Source organism: Struthio camelus, chromosome 4, assembly GCF_040807025.1.
Source record: "Struthio camelus isolate bStrCam1 chromosome 4, bStrCam1.hap1, whole genome shotgun sequence".
Taxonomy (NCBI): Eukaryota; Metazoa; Chordata; class Aves; order Struthioniformes; family Struthionidae; genus Struthio; species Struthio camelus.
The window spans coordinates 56467669-56491099 of record NC_090945.1 but is presented as its reverse complement, the minus strand read 5'-3'; the positions used below and the strand labels follow the sequence as shown (position 1 = coordinate 56491099).

At 38.7% G+C, this 23431-nt stretch overlaps 1 protein-coding gene across 2 annotated transcripts; it reads right to left on the bottom strand.

Moving 5' to 3' along the window:
* Positions 1-15: 15 nt before the first annotated feature.
* NMU (neuromedin U) lies at positions 16-22199 on the bottom strand. Of its 2 annotated transcripts, XM_068942853.1 has the most exons (11): positions 22016-22187; positions 21540-21650; positions 18349-18407; positions 14364-14411; positions 14203-14262; positions 13492-13521; positions 13335-13385; positions 11136-11210; positions 2708-2761; positions 855-894; positions 16-372 (listed from the first exon to the last, which is right to left on the bottom strand). In XM_068942853.1, the coding sequence occupies exons 1-10, from the start codon at positions 22164-22166 to the stop codon at positions 859-861; spliced, it is 675 nt and encodes a 224-aa protein (XP_068798954.1). In that variant the 5' UTR covers positions 22167-22187; the 3' UTR covers positions 16-372; positions 855-858. The 2 variants fall into 2 exon arrangements, with proteins under 2 accessions (XP_068798954.1, XP_068798955.1); XM_068942854.1 differs by lacking the exon at positions 21540-21650 and having other exon boundaries at positions 22016-22199.
* Between the last annotated feature and the right edge of the window lie 1232 nt (positions 22200-23431).

Here is a 23431-nt window from a genome sequence, read left to right as displayed (position 1 = left end):
ACTACATTGCCCACATTCTCATTAAAACAACTCGCTAACTGAATGCCTTTATTTAGAAGGGAAAATAAAAGTACATATCAACAGCGTTAGAGGCAGTGTCTCTTACATGCGAACACTGTGACTTTTTTTACAGGTGCATTACACACACAGTTGTAAACATAACATTAGGAAACAAATTATTTTAATATGCTTTTAATAGATTCAAGAAAGAAAAGAAACATTTGAATTGTTAACTGAATCTAGTGTAAGAACATTTACATTCTAGTGATTTTTGAATTGTACATTAGTACGGAACAATTTTTGTAAGGAAAACAGTATGTCCGTCTACTCAGCGTTCCTGCAGCATTAGTTCTAGATCAGGAATCTAAAATCCTGAAAAATAAGAAAAAGCTTTAGCTTTTGATATGACATTGCACTAAATGCTTAAAATATGATAGAGCTATAAAATGTATTAGAGAAAGAGAGCAGCATAATATAAGCAAAGAAAGACTTGTTTATATCTCCAAAGAGCCAAATAGTTTCAGATAGTTGGATCAGTTCTTCCTGACATACGCTTATCATCATTAGTAATTTTCGAAACTGTCTACAAATCTGGGGTGTTTTCCATTTCTTGCTGCCTGAAACACCTCCGATTTCTTTGTTGTAGGGAGTGAGTACCTACAGCTTCCATTCATTTCCATTTGAGGTGGGAGAATTTAGCAGATCTGGAAAAATCCTTGCAGAAATCTAAGCTCACTGCACAATTAAAGGCTTTCTGGGTTAAATATTGCTTCTAAACATAAATATTTGGCCTATTTGTATAAAAATAAACATATTGAAAGAGAGATCTTAATTAAAAGCATTTAAATAAATACCTGCTTAGTGAAAATCCGCTGATCTCCTTCCATTGCGTGGCTGAAAGACAAATATCCAACAAGCGCTCTATAAAACTGGCCCGTTTCAATAAGAAAGCTCCACAGAACTCACTATATATAGAAATTGGTAAATTTCTCAGTGTTGTCACAGTGATCATCTTTCAAGATAAACCTGAGACCAGTTATCATTTAATGCACATTCACCCCTGGAGGAGAATTATACAGTAACATTTCAGCTTTTAAGACTGGAGAATGAATTATGCCCCTATCGTATGATTTTGTGAGGGAGAAAAAGCCACAAGAAATCACTCTAAGAGACCATTGCCCCTCATTTTTTTTGCATTTATTTAAGATGTACTTCCAGATTGTTGCTACTGCATTATAAATGTTTGTGGCAATTAAAAAATAAGTATATGAAGTCACTCTCAATGATTTTATTTTTATACTGTGTTCTTTAACGTAAGTGAAGAGTTTCTCCTTTTTCACTGTGGTCATTGCAGTAAAATTTTGCACTACCGGGGGACTTGATTCATGTTCTACTAAAGCTAATTAAAAAGCTCTTATTCAGATTAATAAGGATTAGCTGTTCACTCTGATATGGTGAGTGCATCATGGGTTAATTAATTAATTAACCATGGGTTAACATGTTTGATAACTCTGGCCTATCACGAGTACTCTAAGATCCAAGCCTGACACATAAGAAATACAAGTATACAAACATATCTTCTTTTTACTAGTCGCTTTCTTATTTAAACAGAAAAAAGATTAACCAAAATCAAGAAAATCATTATCGAGTCTGACTTGGCATCTTTAACTTAATCCATTTTGTGTAAACAGAACAAAAAGGCTGCACGGCATGAAAGATGGACCAAGTAGGTTCATTCTCCTGAGAATTTTTATGTCTACTTTCCTACCTTACTGATCAAAATACAAGGAAAAGAGAAGGTCGGGTCCAATATCTATCTTGGAACAATATGTAAGCATGGCATTATATTTATGTAGCATGTAAACACACTGTGTTGAACAATGCTTTAGAAGATTTTCAAAGATGCCATATTTTCTAGAACTCTTCTGAGAATTGTATAAATAATAACCAATGCTTTATTAAGAAATAGCACGGTATCATGTGCCTATACTAAGACGTGTACAAAAACTTCTTACTATGGCTTTATCGTAATCATAGAAAATGCCTGGAACAGATCTTGAGACCTCCTATCCATGCCTCATTCCTGTCAGGTGCATGTCTAACATGTTCTAAAACCCTACGCTGCTATGGAAGACTGTAAATCTCCATCAGTCTAGTACACTAGTTAAGTACACCTAGTTCTAAAAAAAATAATTTGCAAATACTTTAGAAATTCTTATTTGGGAATAACAGATCTTAGAATATTGGTTCACTACATTAAGAGGATCATTCTATTGATCTATTAGAGGTGCTATGTCTTTTTAAGATATTTCATTGTTAACATTTATCATAGTGAAAAACGTATCAGTAATTACCTAAATTTGAAGGATTCTAAGCACGTACAATCCCCTTTGATTTTTTAATCCGTTTCTGATACTTCAGTATCACCAAGAAGTTCCAATCTAGCCCTGTTATCCTAATGACTTTACAAATGCAGATGGTGCCATGCAGAATGTACCTTATAAATTCTTTGGAAATTATATTGCTCATCTTCTGCAAAGACAACAAACATCCATAATGGAAATACTTACAGCATGATGCTAATACTGAAAAAAGTAATACACAGTAATACTCGTACACAGTAATTCTTACACTAATTCTCTGATTTCTCGACTCTGTTATGTAACAATTTGAAAGGGAGAAAAAAAAAAAACCAAACAAACCATACCCTGAAGAAAAAGTAGCCTCTACTTTGAATCCCTCCAGGTCCTTGAAGTTCTTCCTGAAAAGTAAAGTATTTCAAATCAGACCTACTCTTGTAACTGCATGCATACAGACAGGTTGTTTCTGTGCTTACTAAAACTGTTAAGTACTACTATACAGTCTTGCCTCTTAAAGTATGCTTGATGTATATTTCTCCATGACAATTAGAAAGAAGGTCGTATCTGCATGTAGAAACAGCAAAAAATACATGAATGAGGGGTAGATTCCACCTGTAGTTCTGACTCAGTGGAAATTGCTTTAGAATTATACCGGTACTGATGAGCAGCCTTTGCCCTCGCCTTTCCAGATTTCATTACTCAGACACAACCTGAGTGTCCCGATAGAAGAAGAATCTCTAAGAACATCCTAGAATTAGGCTTTGCACATCCCAGGAGAATACTGCAAAGCTGACAAAAAGAAATACTTGGTCTCCAGCCAAGCCACAAGATCCCATACTATTCCCAGAAGCATTTCATGATCACCCTTCCCAGATTTAATCCCAAGGAGAAGACCAGTGCCTATGATATTCTATCCTGGTCATGTTGCACACACTGAAAAACAACTCTCTACTGATCCATGCAGCAAGGGGGAAAAAGAACAATAAATTAAGATAGAAATGCCATTGAAATGTAACACGCACAGGGCATAAAGTATCCTCTGGCTTTAATGACATGTGAATGATTAGAAAATGCATAAAGTGAATGGCAGAATTTTCAGCGTCTGTGTTAAAATCAGATGTCTCAGTGAGATGTCTGTCCTGTAGAAGTAGAGACAGGCCAACTTAGAAACAAAATAATTCAAGTCTTGTGCTTAGCAGAACATCATAGAATGGAATTTATTGTATGCTCCCTTAGCAATGATGGTATCTCTCAATTGAAAACTGAGGTCATGTAGGGCCTCTACTGGCTTTACAGTTTACCTATGTGGTTCCCTCATTACCCTATCCAATACTGTTTCTTGGAAAGATAGGATTTTTAGCTTTCCTACAGGCAGAAAATACTTGCATTATTGTTCAAGCAAGTGTTTTCTTAATTTTCTTACGAACTGATTTGACCCTCAGCAATAACATTTGCAGAGAATTTTAAACTCTTATACTAAAATGTGCAGAAATCTGCCATATAAATAAATATGATAAGCATAATGTGGGTGGATGACTTTCAATGGTGTAATTATAACATTAAAATAAATAAGATGCTTGCAAAATATCAAAAAAGGGTCTGCAAAGGAAATGGATTTCAGAAGATGCTAGCATTTTGTAAATGTCTTTAGTATTATGCATTCTACATCATTAAATACCACATTTAATAAGGTAACTGATATTCACAACAGGAATTCACAACAAAAAATAGAAAAAGGTACTTTCTCTGAAAGATATAGTTCAATTTAGAGCTCAGATACAGCCCATTTTTCTGTGTGCTCTAGCTGTAAGCTGCTATATGTATGGAACATCTTCCTGTATTCTCACCAGGATTAGAATCATCAATGGTGCATTTCCTTTTTTTTTTAAATAATGTTTATATTGTTGCCTTATGTTTATATGACTATTTAAAAATAGTTATATGCTGCAAGTGTTAGCCATATAATTACTTCTCTTGACTCTAGTTTTATGAAAGAGAACGTATTTTAGGACTTATTTAATATTACGTGACTCTATTGGCGTTCACTAAGCTCTTCACTTTGTAGGCCAGAATGCCTAATGATCAAATATTTCAAAATAAACAGTCATTTAAAATACATACAGGCAAAAAATCAAAGGTGATTAAATCCACTTGTGATTATTTTACATAATGGTCCAGATGCAAAGGTGGTTAAATCCATTAGTGACTCAGAAGGTCCCTAAGATGAAACTGTCAAAAGCTAGAGGGTAAACAAAAGGACTAATCACTTCACATTCCCCCTGCTCCTTCCAAGCTTTTCTTGTCTATGCACTACAAGTCACTTTTAGATACTGGATACTGGGCTGATGAAAATATAGTCTGATCTGGTATGGCTTTTCCTATTATATCCTTTTTTTTTTATTTTTTTTTTAAAGTCTTACTATGATATGACTGTCACAGGTCTATATTCCGTTCCTCTTCTAACAGATCCTAGCTGACCCTTATTCTACTTTACGATTCTGTCATTTCCTTCTTTTAAAAATTACACCTGGGTTGTATATTTTCAGTCTAATCCAATCATTCATGATAGCACTGGCTAATCTAGAGCATTCCTGTAGCTGTAGCTCATGAAACGTAACTACCGAACATGCCAGTTCAAAGTGCCACACAGTCTGCGTTCAAACTTCTAGCTGTATTTCCAATCCGTACCTAGAAGAACTCAGCAAAGAGCACATGAACAGTCCCACTGAAATAATGAACTTAAGAGTTATGTATGTGCTTAAGTATTTAGCTAAGTTAGTTTAGGAACATAATATAATAGTTGCAAATTAAACAATCAATGCTTATTACATTGCAGATTACTTCAAATTCTAAGTGTTATTATTTCTATGCACTACTAATTATGACTATAAATAGGAAAGAGACTAAAGGCCTTTAAAAATTAGCCATTTAAAAGAAAAGATGATTAAGGAAACACATTATCATACATTCACTTCTAATATAAAAATACAACAAAAATAAGATACTTTTTATAAATGTTTAATAAAAGATTTGCCTTTAGCCACAGAGTTAAATCAGCCTGCTTTGCATTCACTCAAAATGACTATAGTTTTTTTTTATTGTTATTTCCTTTGGAAGAAATATTTGCAAATATTGTTCTAAAAATATTTCTTTTCTTAGTCCTATGTTTATGTCAGTGTATGTTTAAGCTTTATGATAGATAGGTGCTATTTTTTCTTTTCCTAAGGATCTGTACTCGGTAAAGAGTATGGACCTTGATAGTTCTTTGATGTAAAAAATAAGCCTTTAGATTCTATTTCATAGGATGGCTTGGCAGCTCTTAAACAGAAGTAATGTATTAAATTTTATTTGTGATTTCAGTTTTAAATATTATGACTCTCTTAAAATATAAATATGCAGTCACTTGCATGATCTAACTGATATACTCTGCACACTATGGTATTATTATTACTCGGAAAAATATTCTAAAGTTTCTTTTTTGAGCCTGGGTGAGAAACGGTTCGCTAAAAATAAATCTGTCAAGAAGAGGCAAAATCTGATGGAATATGGTAAGTAGGCTCTTGCTTTCAGGTTATTGTCTGTTAATTACATTATTCTATTACCATTAATTATGTCATCAACCTCAGTGGAAATAAGCTCAGAATATTAAAGTATTCTAGCAAAAGGACTTGATTGGATTTAAAAGCCACTTTGTTTTCATATATAATAATTTTGTGCCCTGGCATTTATATTTTTCTTCCCATTCTTTTTCTTATTTGACATGTATATTCGTTTAAAAGCACAAAGAGCAATTACAGGAATATTCTCTGTCAGTGTTTAGCTCCAGGAGTATAAATGCAGTTAAAGTCAACGTCATCACAGAAGCTAACTTTTACCCTGTAATTTCCTTTCAGATGTGTAATGGATTAAAACTTTTTATAACAATTTCAGTTCTTGTGGGAACTGTTGTTTGAGCTGTTTCATGAGTAGAAGTACCAACTCTGTAAGTTCGTATACGTGGCCAGGTTCTGTCACTGGTAGTCCTGTTAACCGAAACTGAAGTCAGTGATAAGCAAAATCTGCCATTAGTTTTTACACAGTTCTGTTATGTTCAAGATTGCTGTAGAAGTCAGGAAGATAGGAAGATAGTACACAGCTAAAAAGCAGTAGGGACTGTTTCAAAAATTGGATCATATTTTTACCTGCCTTTAACTGCCAAAGTCTTGTCCTCTATTGTTTTCTGGGTTAGGTATATGTGTAGGCACTACACTGCTATACAGACATCCATCTCGTTATATTTTTCTGGACAAACTGATTATATGCATTTAGGGTTTCCTTTTTTTTTTTCTCTCCCCTTCCAGTTTGGCTGCAAGTGCTCATGGGGGACCTCTGGTTCACATTCCTCTGCTCCTCCTCACCCACATGAAGAAAAGTAGGGCTACAGTGCACAGCAGACTGAGCAGCCTTCCACTCAGAAAGGCTGTGTCCTGTTCCTGTATGTAAGAACATCCTGGAAGAAAAACATAATCCCTTACACTCAGTGTAATAATGGGAAAAGTCTGACTCTGTGTGGCAAATACAGAGATTTTTATTTCATTTGAAACTGTGATATCATGTCATCTATCAGTGTTTCTCACCTTTTCATTTTTTAATCAACAATTCACCTGATTTTGTTGGAAAAAAAAAAGGAGAAGCACTTAACCATATTGAGAAATAAGTCAACATTCATCTGTCACCACAGTGGCTCATGTTTACAATCAAAGTTAGTCTAAGCTTTGAATTTGATTTACTACTACTGTTACTTCCACCCTTTCTGTTTTTCTGCATGTTAGTTTCTGGGGGATTAAAAAACATTGTTTTCTTTAGTGAGTTTTCTTATGTTTTAAGACCAGCAGAGGTCCACCAGAAACAGACTGCAGAGGACTGAGAAATACTAAACAAGAATATTTCTCCCTTCAAAGAGCAGCCCGGACCAGAAGCCTTTAATGGGTGTAGTAAAGAATTTCCAAAACAACTCATTGTCCTTAAACCATGTTCAGCTGTTATTTGCTTATATGTCATCTACAACCTATATCAAGCACTCAGATGTTACGAAATGTCAGATTAAGGTCTACTGTGCCTCCTTCTGCCTTGCCCACTAGTTCTCTCTGTCCTTGCTAGTAAGAACCAATTTTTTTGCTGGTTCCTCATCTAACCTGAGTCTCTCTTCCTGAGCCATTCATGACTGCAGTACCCCTACTTTCCTTCCAGCTTTTATTTTCAGCAACCTCATTTTTCCTAGTCCTCCAAAACTCAACTCACAATATCACTTTTCCACTGGCAGGGCTTTTCCTGAGATTTTCCTCTGTGCTAAAGTCATATGGGCTGTGCCAATATTGAAACATAATAACTCTGCATAAATTCTAATGCTTTTGATGACATTTTTTCACCATATCACTATTAAATTTTAAAAAATGTATTTTTAAAAATCCATTCAGCCTCAGCTGAGCCTCATGGGCTGAAAACACCTGAGAAAGATGCTTTTTTTTTTTTTTTTAGATGAAATTGTGGGAGTCCAGGAAAGTGCTGAGTAAATGAAATCATAGTCTACAATGAGAAGTGTCAGTCCAGCTTAGTGAAAGATGGCTTTATATACATACATATCTGCACTACTTTTCTTACGTGGTAATGATAAAATACATACGATGGTGCTGTACGGCATCTATGCAAAATTTTCCTCGGTATGAAAATTTGAAGTGTTTCTTGAATCCATTTGGACTTATTCCTTAATTTAACTTATTAATTTAAAGAGATTTAACAAGATGGTACTGTCAGGCAATTCAATATGTAAAAATGAGTGGTTGAAAGAGCTGTGCTCTTAACTTTTTGTCATAACAAATAAATTAAGCAATTTCTTAAGGAAAGCACTGCCTTAATTTTATTCCAGCCGTTGCTGAATTCAGCTCTCTCTTTATTTGTCTACTTGGGGACGCTGATACAGCAACCAGAGGAATGAATCTAAAGCACAATTGCTATTTTGCAGAGGCATCCTGTATGGATAAATTCTTGTTCTTCACTAAACATTTGACTTTGTCCAGATTGTTTTTAATGAGAATGTCCACATGAAAAATTAGTGTGAAAAACGTTGCTGGCTACTTCTTCATCTGGAATTAAGGGCCTTGCCCTTAATTCTGTGAACAGAAATAAGGAGGAGCTGGGTTCCCCACTCCACAGAAGCTTGACTAAGTACAGGCAACGGCAAGTGGATGAAGAGAGCAATGGCTGCCTTAGAAAACTACTTACAACTCCTTAATTCTGTGACAAGGAACTGTATACCAATAGGGTCTGGTAGAAGCTTAGCAATCTATAAGAGCAGTACCTCACTTTGCTGTGTTCCTTTTACTTTTCTGACAAGCATCTATGATGGACTGCAAATGGAGAAGAGCTGCTGTAAGATACAGCTCCCTGTGCTTTACTCAGCGGGGAGGCCCTTGCCTGTTTACTGATTGAAATCAAATGCTGCATTTTGCGTGAGGGATGGAGAACAAGGAGAACAAGCCAGATCTGTACTCATAGTTTCTCTCTGCACCCTGATAAAATTGCAAAGCAAATGACGTCTGATGAAGTGCAAGTTTCTGGGAGCAGTCCGACATATGAAGCTCATATTGTCCAAAATACAGCAAAACTGTGAAGGCCAAAATTACCTCTTATGTAGACAGGAAAGGAGTAGTGTTTTGGTGCATTTATTAGTTTACGGATAGAATGATATTTGGTTTGTTTCGCTAACATAAAGAACTCTGATTCATTATTTCAGGGAGGATTTACTTTCTGAATCAGTGCTACAAATCTGTTCTTAAATCATTGGATTATTTAAACCCTTAATCAACTCTCAAGCAATTGATTCCCTTAGTATACCAAACTGCCTGATCCGTACCTAAATGTTTCTTTAGACTGAAGCCATCCACACTTTTCTGTCATGTGAAAACCATAAAGAATTTTCTGCCTCAGTTTACAGTTTCCTATCAAAGGATTATTTAGGCTTATAAAACTGGATGTTATCATGATAAAAATACATCAGTGGTGGGCAAGATCATCACTATTTCTCCAAGCAGACTGTCATGCTGCTTTCCTAGCACGTGTAAAACTGCTATGATAGACTATAGTTACATAGTGGTATCGGGGCCAACATCCTACATCTAGTAGGCTGAATAGTTTTGGATGCTGGGAACCTATCCAAGAGTAGGTCGGGTGATTCAGTAGTACTGACAGCTTTCTCTTTTGTCTTCAAAGTTGTTCACTCTGACAAGGGCCTTCCTTGTATTTTTAAAACAGATTGTGTTCTATCACAATGATTTCTTCAAAGTTGTTTTTACTTTTTTCCTTGCTACAAGACAATGAACCAACTGTGGATATGGATTTTTTTTTTTAATATAACTTCACATAACTTTCTTAGATCTCATGGGAGAAAAGCAAATGAGATAGAAGTTCTCAGAGCCAAAACAACATAGGAGAAAAGCTACTGGTAATAAACGTTACCAATTTTGTGGAGTGAACCTAAGTGTTAAAGTGTATTTAGCTGTTTGAAGTATTTTTCCAGATACACCTGTAAGTAGCAAAATTAAGAAGGAATGAACAAATTATGAAAAAAGGATCCCCAAATAAAGGTTTTCCAAATAAGAGAAACAAAATAATATAGTTCTAGCTAATGAATGATCAAAAATAAAATTGTATTTCATACAAAATGGTTAATACTGCTATATGTATTTCCACTGCAGCATGACTTTCTGAAATGGTTCTTAAAAAGAGAAAACTTTGCTTGTATGTACTTTATCAAATATCAAGATGAAGGTCAACATGTTACAAAGTAAGAAAATGGCCAGAAACAATTAATCACAACAATATTTTCTTCCTGAGTCCAATGTACGTGGTTGAAAAGAGGAACGTACCCTCCACAATGCGACACGCCCCTCCTAAGATAGGTCCCACATTATCTTCCATCTGCAAAACTGCCAGTGAGTACTCATTCTTTAATCCCAAACTGAAAACTCCAAAGTAAGAGATGTTCCAAGTTTGGTGTCCATTATTTACACCTATTTTACTCTGAAAAATATGCCTTCAAATCAAAAGTTAATCTCAGTTTATGCTACTTGAAGTGAGAAGATACATTCCCCTTCTCACATTTTGTTTCCGCTGATGCTAAATCAGGTAATAATGTAGTTAAAGCGGTTTAAAAAAGAAGTGAGGAAAAAAAGATGTCATTATATTCTCAAAGGACTCATTTCTACAGCTCATGGCTCAGGAACTTAAACCTTGGCTAAAAATTGTAACAAAGAGGGAACTTTCTTATCTGCACCTTAAGTTAAATGATAATATTGTCTTTAAATTACTCGGACATTTTTAATATTGTAAGTCATAAATAATATGTTTCTAATGAATTGATACGGTTTGAATTCAAAATGGGAGAAAAAGAGAACCCCTAGGAAAAAAACTCAACTGCCGTATACTGGTACAGCTAAATTTTGAAGTATTTTTCTTTTTAGAAATCAACTACTAGATCCACTTTGGTATATAGGCTGTTCTACCACTCTTCCGTGGTTAAGCATATATTATTTTAGTTTTCCTTGTTTACATGTTAAATATCAGCAGGATTATTTTTCACTAATTACATAATAGAAAAAACTCGTATTTCTAATGGGGGTACACTCGTCTTGAAAATAAAAATGCTATGAGCAGAAAGATTCTGAAAGGACATTTTTAGAAGAGCTAATAAATCACAAAATGTGAGAATGCAAGCAAGCATAGTTTAAGATTACATACGTCCACTTTATATCTCTTCAGTCTTCTCTCATTAAGTTGGGGAACGAGTTGCAGCAAAGGATGCAGGACAGACGACTGAGAGGACATGAACACAGACACATGAGCAACAATGAAATTCTGACCTTATGACACAAATAACATCTCTTCCCGCAGTACTGGTTTGTGGACCAAACAAGCACCAAAAAAGGACTGAAGACGTTAATTGAGAAACTTATTTTTTGATCGCTCTGAATTGACAACGTAAAGGTACCAACATTTATATTTACACTATGAATGTGACTCACACAGTGATGGAGGGAAGAGCTATGCATCCTTGCCTTTATGTATTGAAAGTTCAGAACAGTTCACAGACTTGTTGCCCAGGTAATTGCAATTGTAAAAACTTTGATCAGCCTCTGTGAGCGCTACAGAAAACATTTCCCTACACAACTTCTATTAATTTTTCTATGATTATCTGCTATGGAAACTAGCAGCCTCAATCTCCTTTGTACTGAAGAATTCATTTTACTTTAAAATAACTTAAATCACAGCAAAAAAAATGATGTTTTGCTAGAAAATAGTTTACAGGGCAGAACCACTCTCAAGTAAATTTTGCAGCCATGGCACTGGTCGCTCTGCCTATTAGACAAGCTCCAGTCCCAACATCCCCTGTGCTCCACAAGACTTTGTATGCTCGCACACAGCCTGGCGAAGCAAAGGGCTGTTGCGTGCAGCATAAGCCCCCCATGCGGTGACTGGCAATACAGACCCTGTGGGCTTGGGGACTGAGGTCCACAATGGGAAATAAAGTAGAAATACTTATGTTCCTCCAACCAACTTAAACTTTTGACCGATGAAAACAAAGGTGTTCATAATAAAAAGTACAGTGCATTTTTTCTTATAATACTTCTTGTACAAATAATATAACAAATAGAAATACAATTTAGGGAATCACTAGCATTACTGAAGTGATGGCATATTTAACGGGCAAATGAATTTTCCTACTTGGAGTCAATCTTGCACTGTCTGCCTAAGGTGTCCAATGTGGCATCACAACATCTAAAAACGTAAGAGACTAACATGAGTGAAAGAGTTACAGGGCAGCCAGCTGCCATGCAAGCTCTCCCCTGCAGTCACTGGAGAGGGGAGAATGCAGCAAAGCAGAAGGCGGCTCACCTACATTGGTACCTCCCGGACCTGGGCTAGAAAAGAGTCGTCTGAACAGCTAAACCACAAAAAGTGAGAAAGCAGTAACCTCTGGGGACAGGCAGGGGCAAAGGTCTTCAGGATGGGGAGGAAGAGGCAGGCAATATCCTCTTCAGCAGGAGCAGAAATGGCTCATTTCACTGTGCCCTGATTACCATTAAAAGCTCCAGAGCAGCTCTATCATGAAAACCCTGACTACAACATCAACATTATTCACCAGAGGCCTAGAAAACAGTTAGCATCACATTCTAGAAAATATACAGCCTATTTCTGAAGAAACATAACAAACAAGGCAATAATGGACGTTAACATATCAAGAATGATTGTTAAGAAATGAGAAAATATGAAGATGTTTAACTTTCTCAACATCATAGAAGAGTACACATAAAAAAATTGCTGCACATAAATAACAATGTTTGCACTTTAAAAGCAAAAGTGGATCACATGTCGTTTATTTGTTGGGTTATGAGAATATTTTTATAGCAAAAGTATTAGGCTACTTTAAAAGTCATGGTACTTCTCATCTATAATAAAATCTGAAATCTTAATTAGAGTCATATACTGTTTTGCCTAACAGATATTTATGACCCGCATGAATAATTAATACAATTTAATAATTAATACAATGCATTAATAATTCTTAATATTTAAGGCCAGGTTCTCACCTGGTATAAAGTTAGCGTTGTTCCACTGCATATGTTATGCTCATAAAATACCAGAAACAAGCATATGATCTTATTCTTTCAAGTTGAAGCTACTTAAGATGCAGTTACGATTCCATGAATATTTGGCAGTTTTGCATTTGCATATATGTACAGTGCTGATGATCCTTTGCCATGTTAGTAAAACATTCTATATTTATAGACTATTTTATTAAAATATTCTATAGTTTAAACACAAAACTCCCAGTTCTGAGCTTGCTATCCAGTAGGACAGACTGCTACAAAAAGGAACATTATCTTGTTTTTAAGTACAAGCACACACGTACTCACAAAGGGGTGCTATGCAACTTACCATGATGTCAGAGTTGCCTGATTCATGAGTCTTAGAATAATGAAATAAGAACTGTTCAAAAAAATTAAAAGCGGGGTTTTACTACAAGACAGGCCAAGGAGGATATGATTTTCTTGACAATTTTAGGGTGACCATAAAACATACATAGAAATCTTACCCTTTTGGTGTTGTCTTTTTCATCTAAACCCTGTGGGAATAATAATTGGTAGAGAGGCTTTTATTTTATATAAAAAAAAAAAAGCAATGGGCAGTTTTAATTACATTATAAACTTTTCAGTACTGGCCTGGAATATTTTCTTTCCTTGGAAAGTACATTATATGTCTTTGCTTATCAAGTGAATACTCTTCTCAGCCCCTGTAGAGGCCACTGATTGCTAGAAGAGTTGATGGGTTTAGTTAGATGCTCCTCTGTATACTCATTATGTTGCCATGATTGTGCCATTCTCTCCTTCCCGCTGTCAAAAGAGATGTATGTAATCTTTTGTCATATCTAGAATATGTGTTTTTATGTTTCACTCTAAACTGAAGCTTCAGTCCTAGCCAAAAAAATAAAAGTGTTGGCTGCAGCAGATTCTCCCAAGTAAATTTGTTTCTTCATAGACAGCTGCATAATTTTTCTCATCTAGAGTAATATAAATATCTGAAACCTTGTATCTGAGATAGAGATTATTCTCCAAACACTGGAATTTCACAGCTGTCTTCAACAAGTGTTAGATTAGGACACGTAGCATTTCAGAGTAAGAATTGATAGTATTACTTCAAACACTGAGTGACACTTCAGATATTGTCTCTTCTGAATTCACTGTAGACACTGGCACACTGAGTGAGCATGCTTCAGAAATACTAAGTAGCTTTTCATGTGCATTACCTGTGGTTTCTGGAGAAATCCCATGGCCAGAAAGCAAAGTTCTTCCAGTGCACTGGATGCCTAATGCAAAGAAAACATGAACTCAGGCACCACACCTCCACTCCTGCTGCATTTAATAAATAATATCAAAAATAAAGTAACCTCTATCTAACATGACTCACCTGAGGATGAGAATCTTTGGACAGGTAGGCAGAACATGCATCATCTATCTGTAAAAGTTCACAGAGTACTCTTTAAGAAATCAGTTTAATGTAATACATACATTTTCAAAAACAGTTCAGTGCAACCAAAGGCATGGCAAGCTTATCCACCATAGGGAATTCATATAGGTACATTCCTAAAATTCAAGAAGAACAACCACTCCTAAATGAATGAACAAATTTACCCTTGCTTAATCTCAACAACCACATACTAATCTGTATCCGTTATTCTGAAATACCACTCATGTCCCTCCTATTTCTAAGCTTCTCAGACTCATAATTTAAATGAAGATTGTAAGCTTCTGAAGCATGGACTCTGAATGTAGATATCTTCTGTGATATCTTTTGGTTATATAAAACTGCAAAGAAAATGGCAATACTAAAGCAAGTGGTTCAATGTTCACAGCCCTCAAATACCATTCTTCTGACTGGGTTCCAGCATCCCTGCAGGTGTATGACACACACCTCTCTTGAGCAATTAAGGCACATCTTATACATCCCGGTCCATTTGTGTGAGTCACCAATCAGCCAGACTCCACGGTTTCCACTGATTTCACTGACAAATGAAAAGCCTTACAAGATCTTGTTTACAGGAGTTGGACCCCAAATCACAAGGCTAATAAGAGATATATTCAGTATATTTCAAAGAATCTGGACTCAGATCAAAAAACGCTGTTGAAAAAGTCACTGCCTTTGGACTGGGATGGAAGTGACACAAATAGAAAAACAAAACCATCCTCCGCCACAGACCAACCCAAGAAACCCCTGCCCGCCCCAGTCATTTCATCAGGATCAGAACAAAGGTCCATTTAGCTCCACATCTTACCTCCAAGAACGGCCAAACGTGCCCCCAGGGAAAAGCATAAGAAGAGATCAGCTATCTAGTAAAACTTGTACTCTCCAACCACTGCCAGTCTGGAGCTCACAAACTTTGAGTCAGAGGTCATTCCTTGGTAATAAAGCTCCATGGACTCCTGTTCTGTGCGTTTGGCCAAAGTGTGAACCCTTGTAAACTTTTAACATCCTCAACATCCCGCAGTAAGGATTTCCTGAGCACTGCATGAAATACCACCTCTTTGTCTTGATCAGTCCTTTCAAAGCTAGCTTCATTCACTGCTATTGCAGTCTTGTCTTGAAAGAAGTAATGAACGATCCCCCTACCCACCCTCTCTTTACCATTCGTGACCTTGTATAGACCTTAATCATGTCCTCTTTCCATTGTCTCTTTTCCAGGCTGAAAGAATCCCAGACTACAGAATCATTTCTGGTGCAGTTATTAATCAGGAATATTAATCAGGGGAGAAGAAATAGAAAAAAGGACATTCAGATTCATTGAAGTTATTTTACCAGGGCTGAAAGCTCGAAGTATTCTATAGGGAAGCCAAAAAATCTCCAGTACTCCAACTGGAGATGCAAAATTTAATAATAATGAAAAAAAGGCTTAACTTTTCATTATATAATTTTAAAATTGTATCAATAGCAACCTGCATTAGAATACACCAATTTTTTCCATTGAATATTTGATACTGTTAGTTTGGATGCCAAAAAGCTTTGACAATCATTATACTGTTCACAGTTTGCATCAAAAATGTTTTTTTTTTCAAATGAAGAGTGGACAACACAATGGGTCCTTTAATTTTATTATAGATAAAAAGCCCTAAAGAGCACTCTTTAGTGAAGAAAACATTAAGTGAAAAAAAGCAATAAAAATAATGCATATTTGAGTACTTTAAGACAAGAGATGATTCATTTCTCTAGGGACAATCTATGAGAAAGCATTAGCAGGGATAGTGAGAAAGCTAATAGCTCACAGGATTCCCCTTTCAAATAATTTTTGTTGGTAACATATCCTCCCCCTGTTCTTTTCCCTTGATTTTACATTTGCTCCTCTCTGGGAACATTAGTTCACCTTCACTACTGAGATTTCAGGGTAAGAAAACGTAAACAGAGAAATTAGCGGCAAATAAAATAAATTAAGCTGAAATCATTCTGTAAGCCCAAGTTAAAAGCCTCTTATTTCTTCTTGGTGAAGGTTTATTTGTTTTTTTGGTTGTTTGTTTGTTTGTTTGTCTCTTTTGTTGCTGGAAGTGACTATTAGACAACTACCATAACTCAAGGGCAGGGAAAGGCAGAGACTGCTTTGTGGTCATCACAGTGCAAAGCAGAGGGTCTCTTAGCTAAAACCTGCACATAAAAAGGAAGGACTGAGGAAAAGTCATAGTTTCAGGACTTGGCAACTGTTCTTTTCTTAAGAAAAAAATAAGAATTGGATTTTTTTTTTTTTAATTTCTATCATCTTTGATGCATGTTCTCATTAATTTTCTCTCCTACTTCAGAAAGGTGGCATGAGGATGAGCGCTTGTGAGCTGTTCGGGGTTGGTTAAATAGAATAAAGGAATGAACTGGTGTGGGAGAACAGTAAAGGAGCACTGTAGTTACCAAGTTCCCATATTTATAAACTCAGAGTCATTCCTGGGAAACTACTAATTTAATTTCAGCTTTAATTTCCTGACCAGAATGATCAACTAATAAAGTAAAAAACAAAAAAAAAGATTCTTTTCATTCAGAGAAAATCTGGTGAACTAGTATTGTTCAGACTGATTTAGAGTGCATCTAATTCTCTTTTCTTAGTTTCTCTCCAGGCATGCATTATTCTAGTTGTAATTAACAACATTTTATACTGATTATGTTACATAATTTCATACAGAATTTAGTATTTTATCCATACTTTTCCATGCACTGAAAAAAGGAGCTTTGCCTTTGCCCCCAGTGGCTGTTGGAGCAAATCTTGTATTACAAAAGCAAATCAAAGAGTAAATGCAAAAATGTGTAAAACAGCATCTTTTAATCCAGAATTTAAATAACTCATTTTCATAAACTCTTCTAGCTATTAGGATCTTACTTCCTGAGACATCACTTTTCTCCCAGGACATAAACATCATCAGGCCTTGTCCAGGTGCCAGTCTGTGAGTAGGCTGGTCTTGGAGTCAGTAATTCTGAGATGAAAGAAGGGGAGCTGTCAATAAGGGAAGTGTGTCCTGGAAAGGCACCAACAGGAGCAAATTTACTCTGTATATGTGTACCCATTTCTTTCCATGATGAGTTGCTTGCTTTCTCATGTTATCAGAAGCCACAGAATGTCACCACAGTCCTTCAGGATGACAGCAAGGGGAGCATGGCACGTTTCAGGCTAGCCCTCTCTAAATGTTAAGCCCTGCTGCCCCATCTGTTCCAAAAGGGCACAGAAGAATCTGTGTTAACGCACATCAGAACAAATGTGTGTAACTTTAAAAGAGGGGACCGGAAGTCAGAATAGCAGTCAGTATTAAAATGTTAAAGGGACATTATCCCTTACCTAGTAAATTAAGATGCTAGGATATGATTAAATACCCAGCCCTGTGTGCAGAACTGAAGAAGTAAGAGATAAATTGGATGAGCTGAAACAACTACTGTTATCATGTACAAACTATAAAAATACTAAATGGGACACCATTGTTTCCAGGGACAGTGACTGCCTGATGATTGACAGTTAAATAACAATGGTTCTCCAGCACAGCTCTCCATTGAGCCAAGACAGTTTTTTTCCTGAATAACACTTCAACACTCAGCCTCATCATCCTCCTGGAACAACTGTTCCGAAAATCCAGAAAATAAGGCGTTTTACTTCTTCCCTGATATCAAGATAGGAGATGAACAGGAGAGGTAGGACTGGGAGAAGCAGCACCTGAGCTCCATGCGTGAGACGTGTGGGAGAGCGAGGTGTGAGACCAAGGACTGGCACAGAAGAAACAGGAGCATCCCACACAGCATTTGCAGCTGAGGCCTGAGGTATGCATCTGCGGTGTTTTAATCTTGCATCCCTGGCCTACTCCCAATAACTGGAAGAATCACTGCCAGCTGTCACCCCTACAGCAAAGGGCTGAGTCAGCCTGCCCATCATGCTTACCTCTTTCCACAGCTGCAAATCCTGATCTGCCTGTAGGGCTTGGGATGGCATCGGTGCACCTGGAAGCACAAACAGGGCTTGTCAATACCATACAGCAGAGGTCATTTTCATAAGGATTCTATGTCAGTGATTTAGATAATAATTCTGAACATAATACAATACCCTGCAAGTCTCAAGCACCTTTATTGTTGACTGTACAGTGAGCTTAATGCTCTGAGGGCATCTCCCACCTCACCCACTCCTAGATTGGTCTGGCACTTTCTGCCCACTCTTCATTTTCACAGCAGCAGCAGGTTCCTTCACAAGGTGGCGGCAGATATGGACACTTTCATCTCTTTGCAATATACAGGGTGGAAATGGCTTCGTTTTCACCAACAGTCAGCCTAGCATTAGTCTATTCTCAGCAATAAGTAGCAGGCAAGAACATGTGTGCAGCAGCTCTCCAGCTCTAGATCTGCTCAGGAAAAAATATTCCAGCATCTACAGCTATCAAGTCCTCCAGCTTTCTGAGAACTCAGCTCACCTTCAGTTCACTCATTTGACGCTGAGAATCTGGATCCTACTTGTTACTGTGGTATATATTACAATTAAACATGTGCGACGTAACCTATTCAATAATACATGCATTTCAATAATACATGTGACATGAATACGGCATTTCTGAGAAAGAAATAGACAGTATGTATGTAATTGGCTTTGTTTCTTCTATCTGGTGTGTGCTATATGGAAAAGTTCAGCCTCTTAGAAGATTAGATGTATTCTATAATTTCATAAAGCTACGGTGGAAAGCTGAAGCTAAGGCCGTGTATAACAGTACAATCTGCCTTTTGCTGGAATATGGAGAATAATAAGTTGTACCAGAGACAGTGCAGCCTCTGTACTGATCTGATCTGGCAGAAGGAGTTGTTAAAAGCCACTTGGAGCAAGCTCTGCTGTGTGCCCCTGGGTGCTGTGCTTGGCTGGGGGCAGCTCCTCTTCTCCTTCTCTGCCCACCTGGGATGCAGACCTGGAAGTTACTATATCTGGGTCCCTCCCAGCTTAGCTCCCAAAATATCCAGCTTTCCACATTCTCATTATTTTATCTGATAGTGTATTTCTAGTAATAACGTACTATCAAAATCTCCCTAAATAACAGAAATCAACATCACTAATCTGGAACAGAGCACTCTAGAGATCACACTAGCATATCGGTGTGGGGATATGCTGTTAAGTGGGTTGCTGCTGGGGAAGAGTATTGTTGTAGCTGCAGAGTCCTAGGACTGCAGGAGACCCTAAGAAGTCATTTATCCCCCTGCCTAAAATTGCTGTCCCTGAGCCATGCCTGAGCAATAGTGGTATAGCCTGCTGAAGACCTCAGATGTCCAGTGGTTTTGTAGCCTCCCAGACAGTCTATAATTACCTGTGGTAATTTTTTTTTCCTGAAATGTTGAATGAAATTAACTGAAAAGAGAGATGAAGATAGACCTAGCACATAATGACTAGGTGAGCAAGATATGAATGCCCATCATCCCCATTTGTTTTACAAGTACCACTAATAACAACAGTAGTAATTTTCAGGTGTAAAGCAGTATATTTCAAAATCCCATTTTGGTACTCCAGACTCAGTGTGACTCATTATTCTGGATGCCTGTTCTTCCCACAAAAAAGTGGGGAGGTCTCAACTTCATCCTATGTAGGAAAGGGAAATTTTTCAAATCTCTTAGAAAGTTCCACATTGTAAATGCTTCCCAGTGAAAAATGTGCTTTTTTGATGTTTGTTTTAGTTCAAAGAGAAACTCCAAATAAATTAAAGGTGCTACAATTCTTTTGCTTTGTATCTTATTCTTAATTAATGTATTCAAACTGGAATTGTCTGCCTGATTCCCAAGACTTTCCAGGGGAAGAGAAGAAATCCAACAGCCTGTAAAGCTAAGAGCAGCTTTTTTTTTTTTTTTTTTTTTTCCTCCTTGGAGCAAAAACCTTTGAATGGAGCTTCACAAAATCCTTATTTCATTTGCAGTCCCATCTGTTTTGTGCTCAAACTGGGACTACGCATCTTCCAGCACCAAGCAGTGCACTCTTGCAGGCTATAGGGACTTCATTCATTTACATACGTTCATACTAACACACACTGGGAAACAGTAAGTGATCTTGTAAGATACACAAAATATCCATAGAAAAAAATTGATGCTATTCAGGAAAGCTAATTCTATTCAAAAGGAACATGGAAGAGGAAATCCTCCTACAGAATTGATGCTGTCCACTACATATTTGCTCTCTTCTCCTTCAAGTCTGCCCACTGCTAAAAACTCAGTTTCTTCCACGTCAGCAGAACGCCAGATGCACATTCTCAGTAACTTTTCAACCTGGGACTCGCTTCTTAAATATTCTTCTCCTCTTCCTCCTCTGCTCTCCCTGTATGGGCTCCTGGAAATCTTTTCTATAAGAACAGTGATAAAATACTGTGTGTCCATTGCCCATCCCTTCCCTCCTTTTTCTTCCCTTCCCTCTTTCACAACCTGAGAATTTATTTTGAATAGAATATTCAGCATAGTGTACTTAAATTTCTCTGCTTCTTGATATCAAAAATAAACCAAAATGAAAACTCCTGATGAAAGTAACTCACATACACAATACAAGAAAGCAGACATGCTCACTGCACATGTACTTCTTTTGCAATGATTCTCACAAGTCATATTAAGTATTTAATATACACAGAGTGCAAAAATAGAAAACAAAGTATGTTTTGTCAAAATGTCCATTATCTGTGCTTGTTTCACAAGCACTGCCTGTTGCAAAACCTGTAACTTTCATGTGCAACATGTTATATTTCAAACTAAATTAAGCTAATCAAATTCTGTCTCTAAAGCAAACAATCAAGTTCTATCTTTTTCCACTTAAATAAAACCTATGTGCAAGGCAGCACCCACGAATCCCTAATGTAATAAATATTGTTTCAGGTTGGACTAGATGACTTCCAGAGTCTCTTCCAACCTAAATTCTCCTCTGATTCTGTAAAACATATAGTTCCTCTGTGTTAGCATCTAAATCAAGTAAATTGTGTTTAAAAATGAAATCCATTTTAACACAAGCCACTTCCCCAAGTTGCTGGACTGTAGTTTTGCCAGGACAGAGGAACCCTGCAGGGACACATAAGGACACCCGCCCCCCGCCACAAGCCCTGCTCAGCAGCAGATAAGAAACCCCCTTACCAGGACTCGCTCTGCCTTGGCCCCTGACTGGGGGGCCTTCCTTGGCAAACCCTGCGTGGGCTCCGGGCTGGAGCCTCCTTCCCAAGAGCTGCAAGTTTGGAGCTGAAAGAGCTGCAAGAAGCATGAAGGGACACGGTCTGGCTGCAGCAGCAGCTCCCTGTTGGGTGTCAGAGCCCTGGACGCTGTTCCCGTGTTCCTGCTCAGGGGTAGCCAGGGCCCCGACACCCCCGTGGGCACCCACCCAGCCTGTGAGGTCCTGCGCGTCTCTTTGTATCTCTCACAAACTGGTATCTAATCCCACCCCAGAACTGCAGCGAGGCAGCGGCTTGCACGCAGCCGGCAGCTCCTTCGGCAGGAATTTCGCAGCCCCCTTGCAAGGCTGGCATGCTGCCGGAGGTTCACCTCCCCCATTACCCCCCTCCCCCCAAATGCAGAGGAGGCAGTGGAAGAAGGGGTTGAGGGAGGATGCTCCTAACCTTTGCAAGCACCCAGCCAGGAGGCGAGGAGGAGCAGCAGCAGCAGCAGCAGCGGGGACCCTGGCGCGGTGCTGCCGTCCCCTGCCTTCCTCCGGCTGCGCAGGGGAGCGGCTGCGAGAGGCTGCTGGTGGCAGAAGTTTCCGATGACCATGGTGTCTCCTGCTCTGCCTCCCTGCCAGCCTTCAGTCTGGGCATGCCTCTCTCTCTTCCCAAACTTTTTAAATCTCCCCGACACGTGGATTAGCATCAGCTTGACTCACCAAGGACACGTCAGACTCCCTACCACCCGCCATGCCCACCCCTGCCTCTTTTCCCATCACCCACCCCAGGGCCAGACCCTGTCATCGCTGCCTGGTAGCTGGTGACTCAGCCCCTCTCCCACCTCTGGGGGCAGCTCCCCTTGTGACTCGCCGTGCCAGTGCCCCTGCTTGGCATCAAGCTGAGGGGACGGGCAGGCTCTAGGCCCCTTCCTATTCAATCTCCTCTTTCAGAAAAATTCCTGCTTAAAAATCGCAGGTACAACACACCGAGCTGTGTTAGCAGCCTCCTGACAGTGAGCACACCAGGTGCTGCTTCTCCGCTACTCACTTGGGTCATTCACAGTAATGACACGGGGGTGGCAAAGGTGAGTTTTTCAGACACTGTCCAATCCCAGCCTGGAGAGGAGAAGAGGCATGAATTAAACCTGGGCGGTCACACACACAGATTTGCCCCAGCCTAACCAAAGCCAGGAGATAAAACTCTCAGAGCTCGCACGCGGGAGAGGACCTCAGCAGTTGGGGCCAGGCGCTCTGCGAACACGCACCGCCTGCCTGGGAGCCGCCGCTCCCTCCGTTCCCTACAGGCACCCACCACTGCAGAGGCGTCACTGACCCCTGACTTCCCCTACCCTCTGCGGCACAGAGAGTTAGGAAACCACTCCACTGCGCAGCTAAGGAAAGTGCCATAAAGGCATAGGCTGCTGGGCCCCTGGGCACACCAACACCCCAGTCGGCGCTGGCTGCCTCTACCCAAGGCCAGCTGGGACAGCAGCGCAGTTTGGACCCTGGATCAGAGACCTGTGTATTTCAGCTCTCTGAAGAGCAGCGAGAAGTGCAGGCTGCTCCGTTCTGCTCGGGAGTTGCATTTAAACTGGGCCTCTTGCCCTTAGTCTTTGCCCGAGCTCTGTTGCAGCCATGCCCCTGCCCTGCTCATGCGCCCCATGATCCAAACCTTGACCCACAGACTGACTTCCCAGCTTGCCCGCAGACCTGCTCCATCACCAGGGACTTGTCTGACGGTCTGGGCTCTTGCCTGAACTTGGCCACTGTCACCAGACCTGCCCCCTCACCCTGCACCTCACTGGTGCATTTCATCCCCAACAGGGAGTTGTCTGAACAGAAACCAGCTTCGTAACTTGAATGTGAGTGACTACTA

Coding starts and splice junctions, on each gene's coding strand:
- NMU (XM_068942853.1), bottom strand. CDS start 22,166: ATGGTCATCGGAAACTTCTGCCACCAGCAGCCTCTCGCAGCCGCTCCC. Junction 14,412..18,348: donor ATTTGCAGCTGTGGAAAGAG/GTAAGCATGATG, acceptor GAACTTTTACAG/ATAGATGATGCATGTTCTGC. Junction 2,762..11,135: donor TGAAGAGATATAAAGTGGAC/GTATGTAATCTT, acceptor TTTACTTTTCAG/GAAGAACTTCAAGGACCTGG.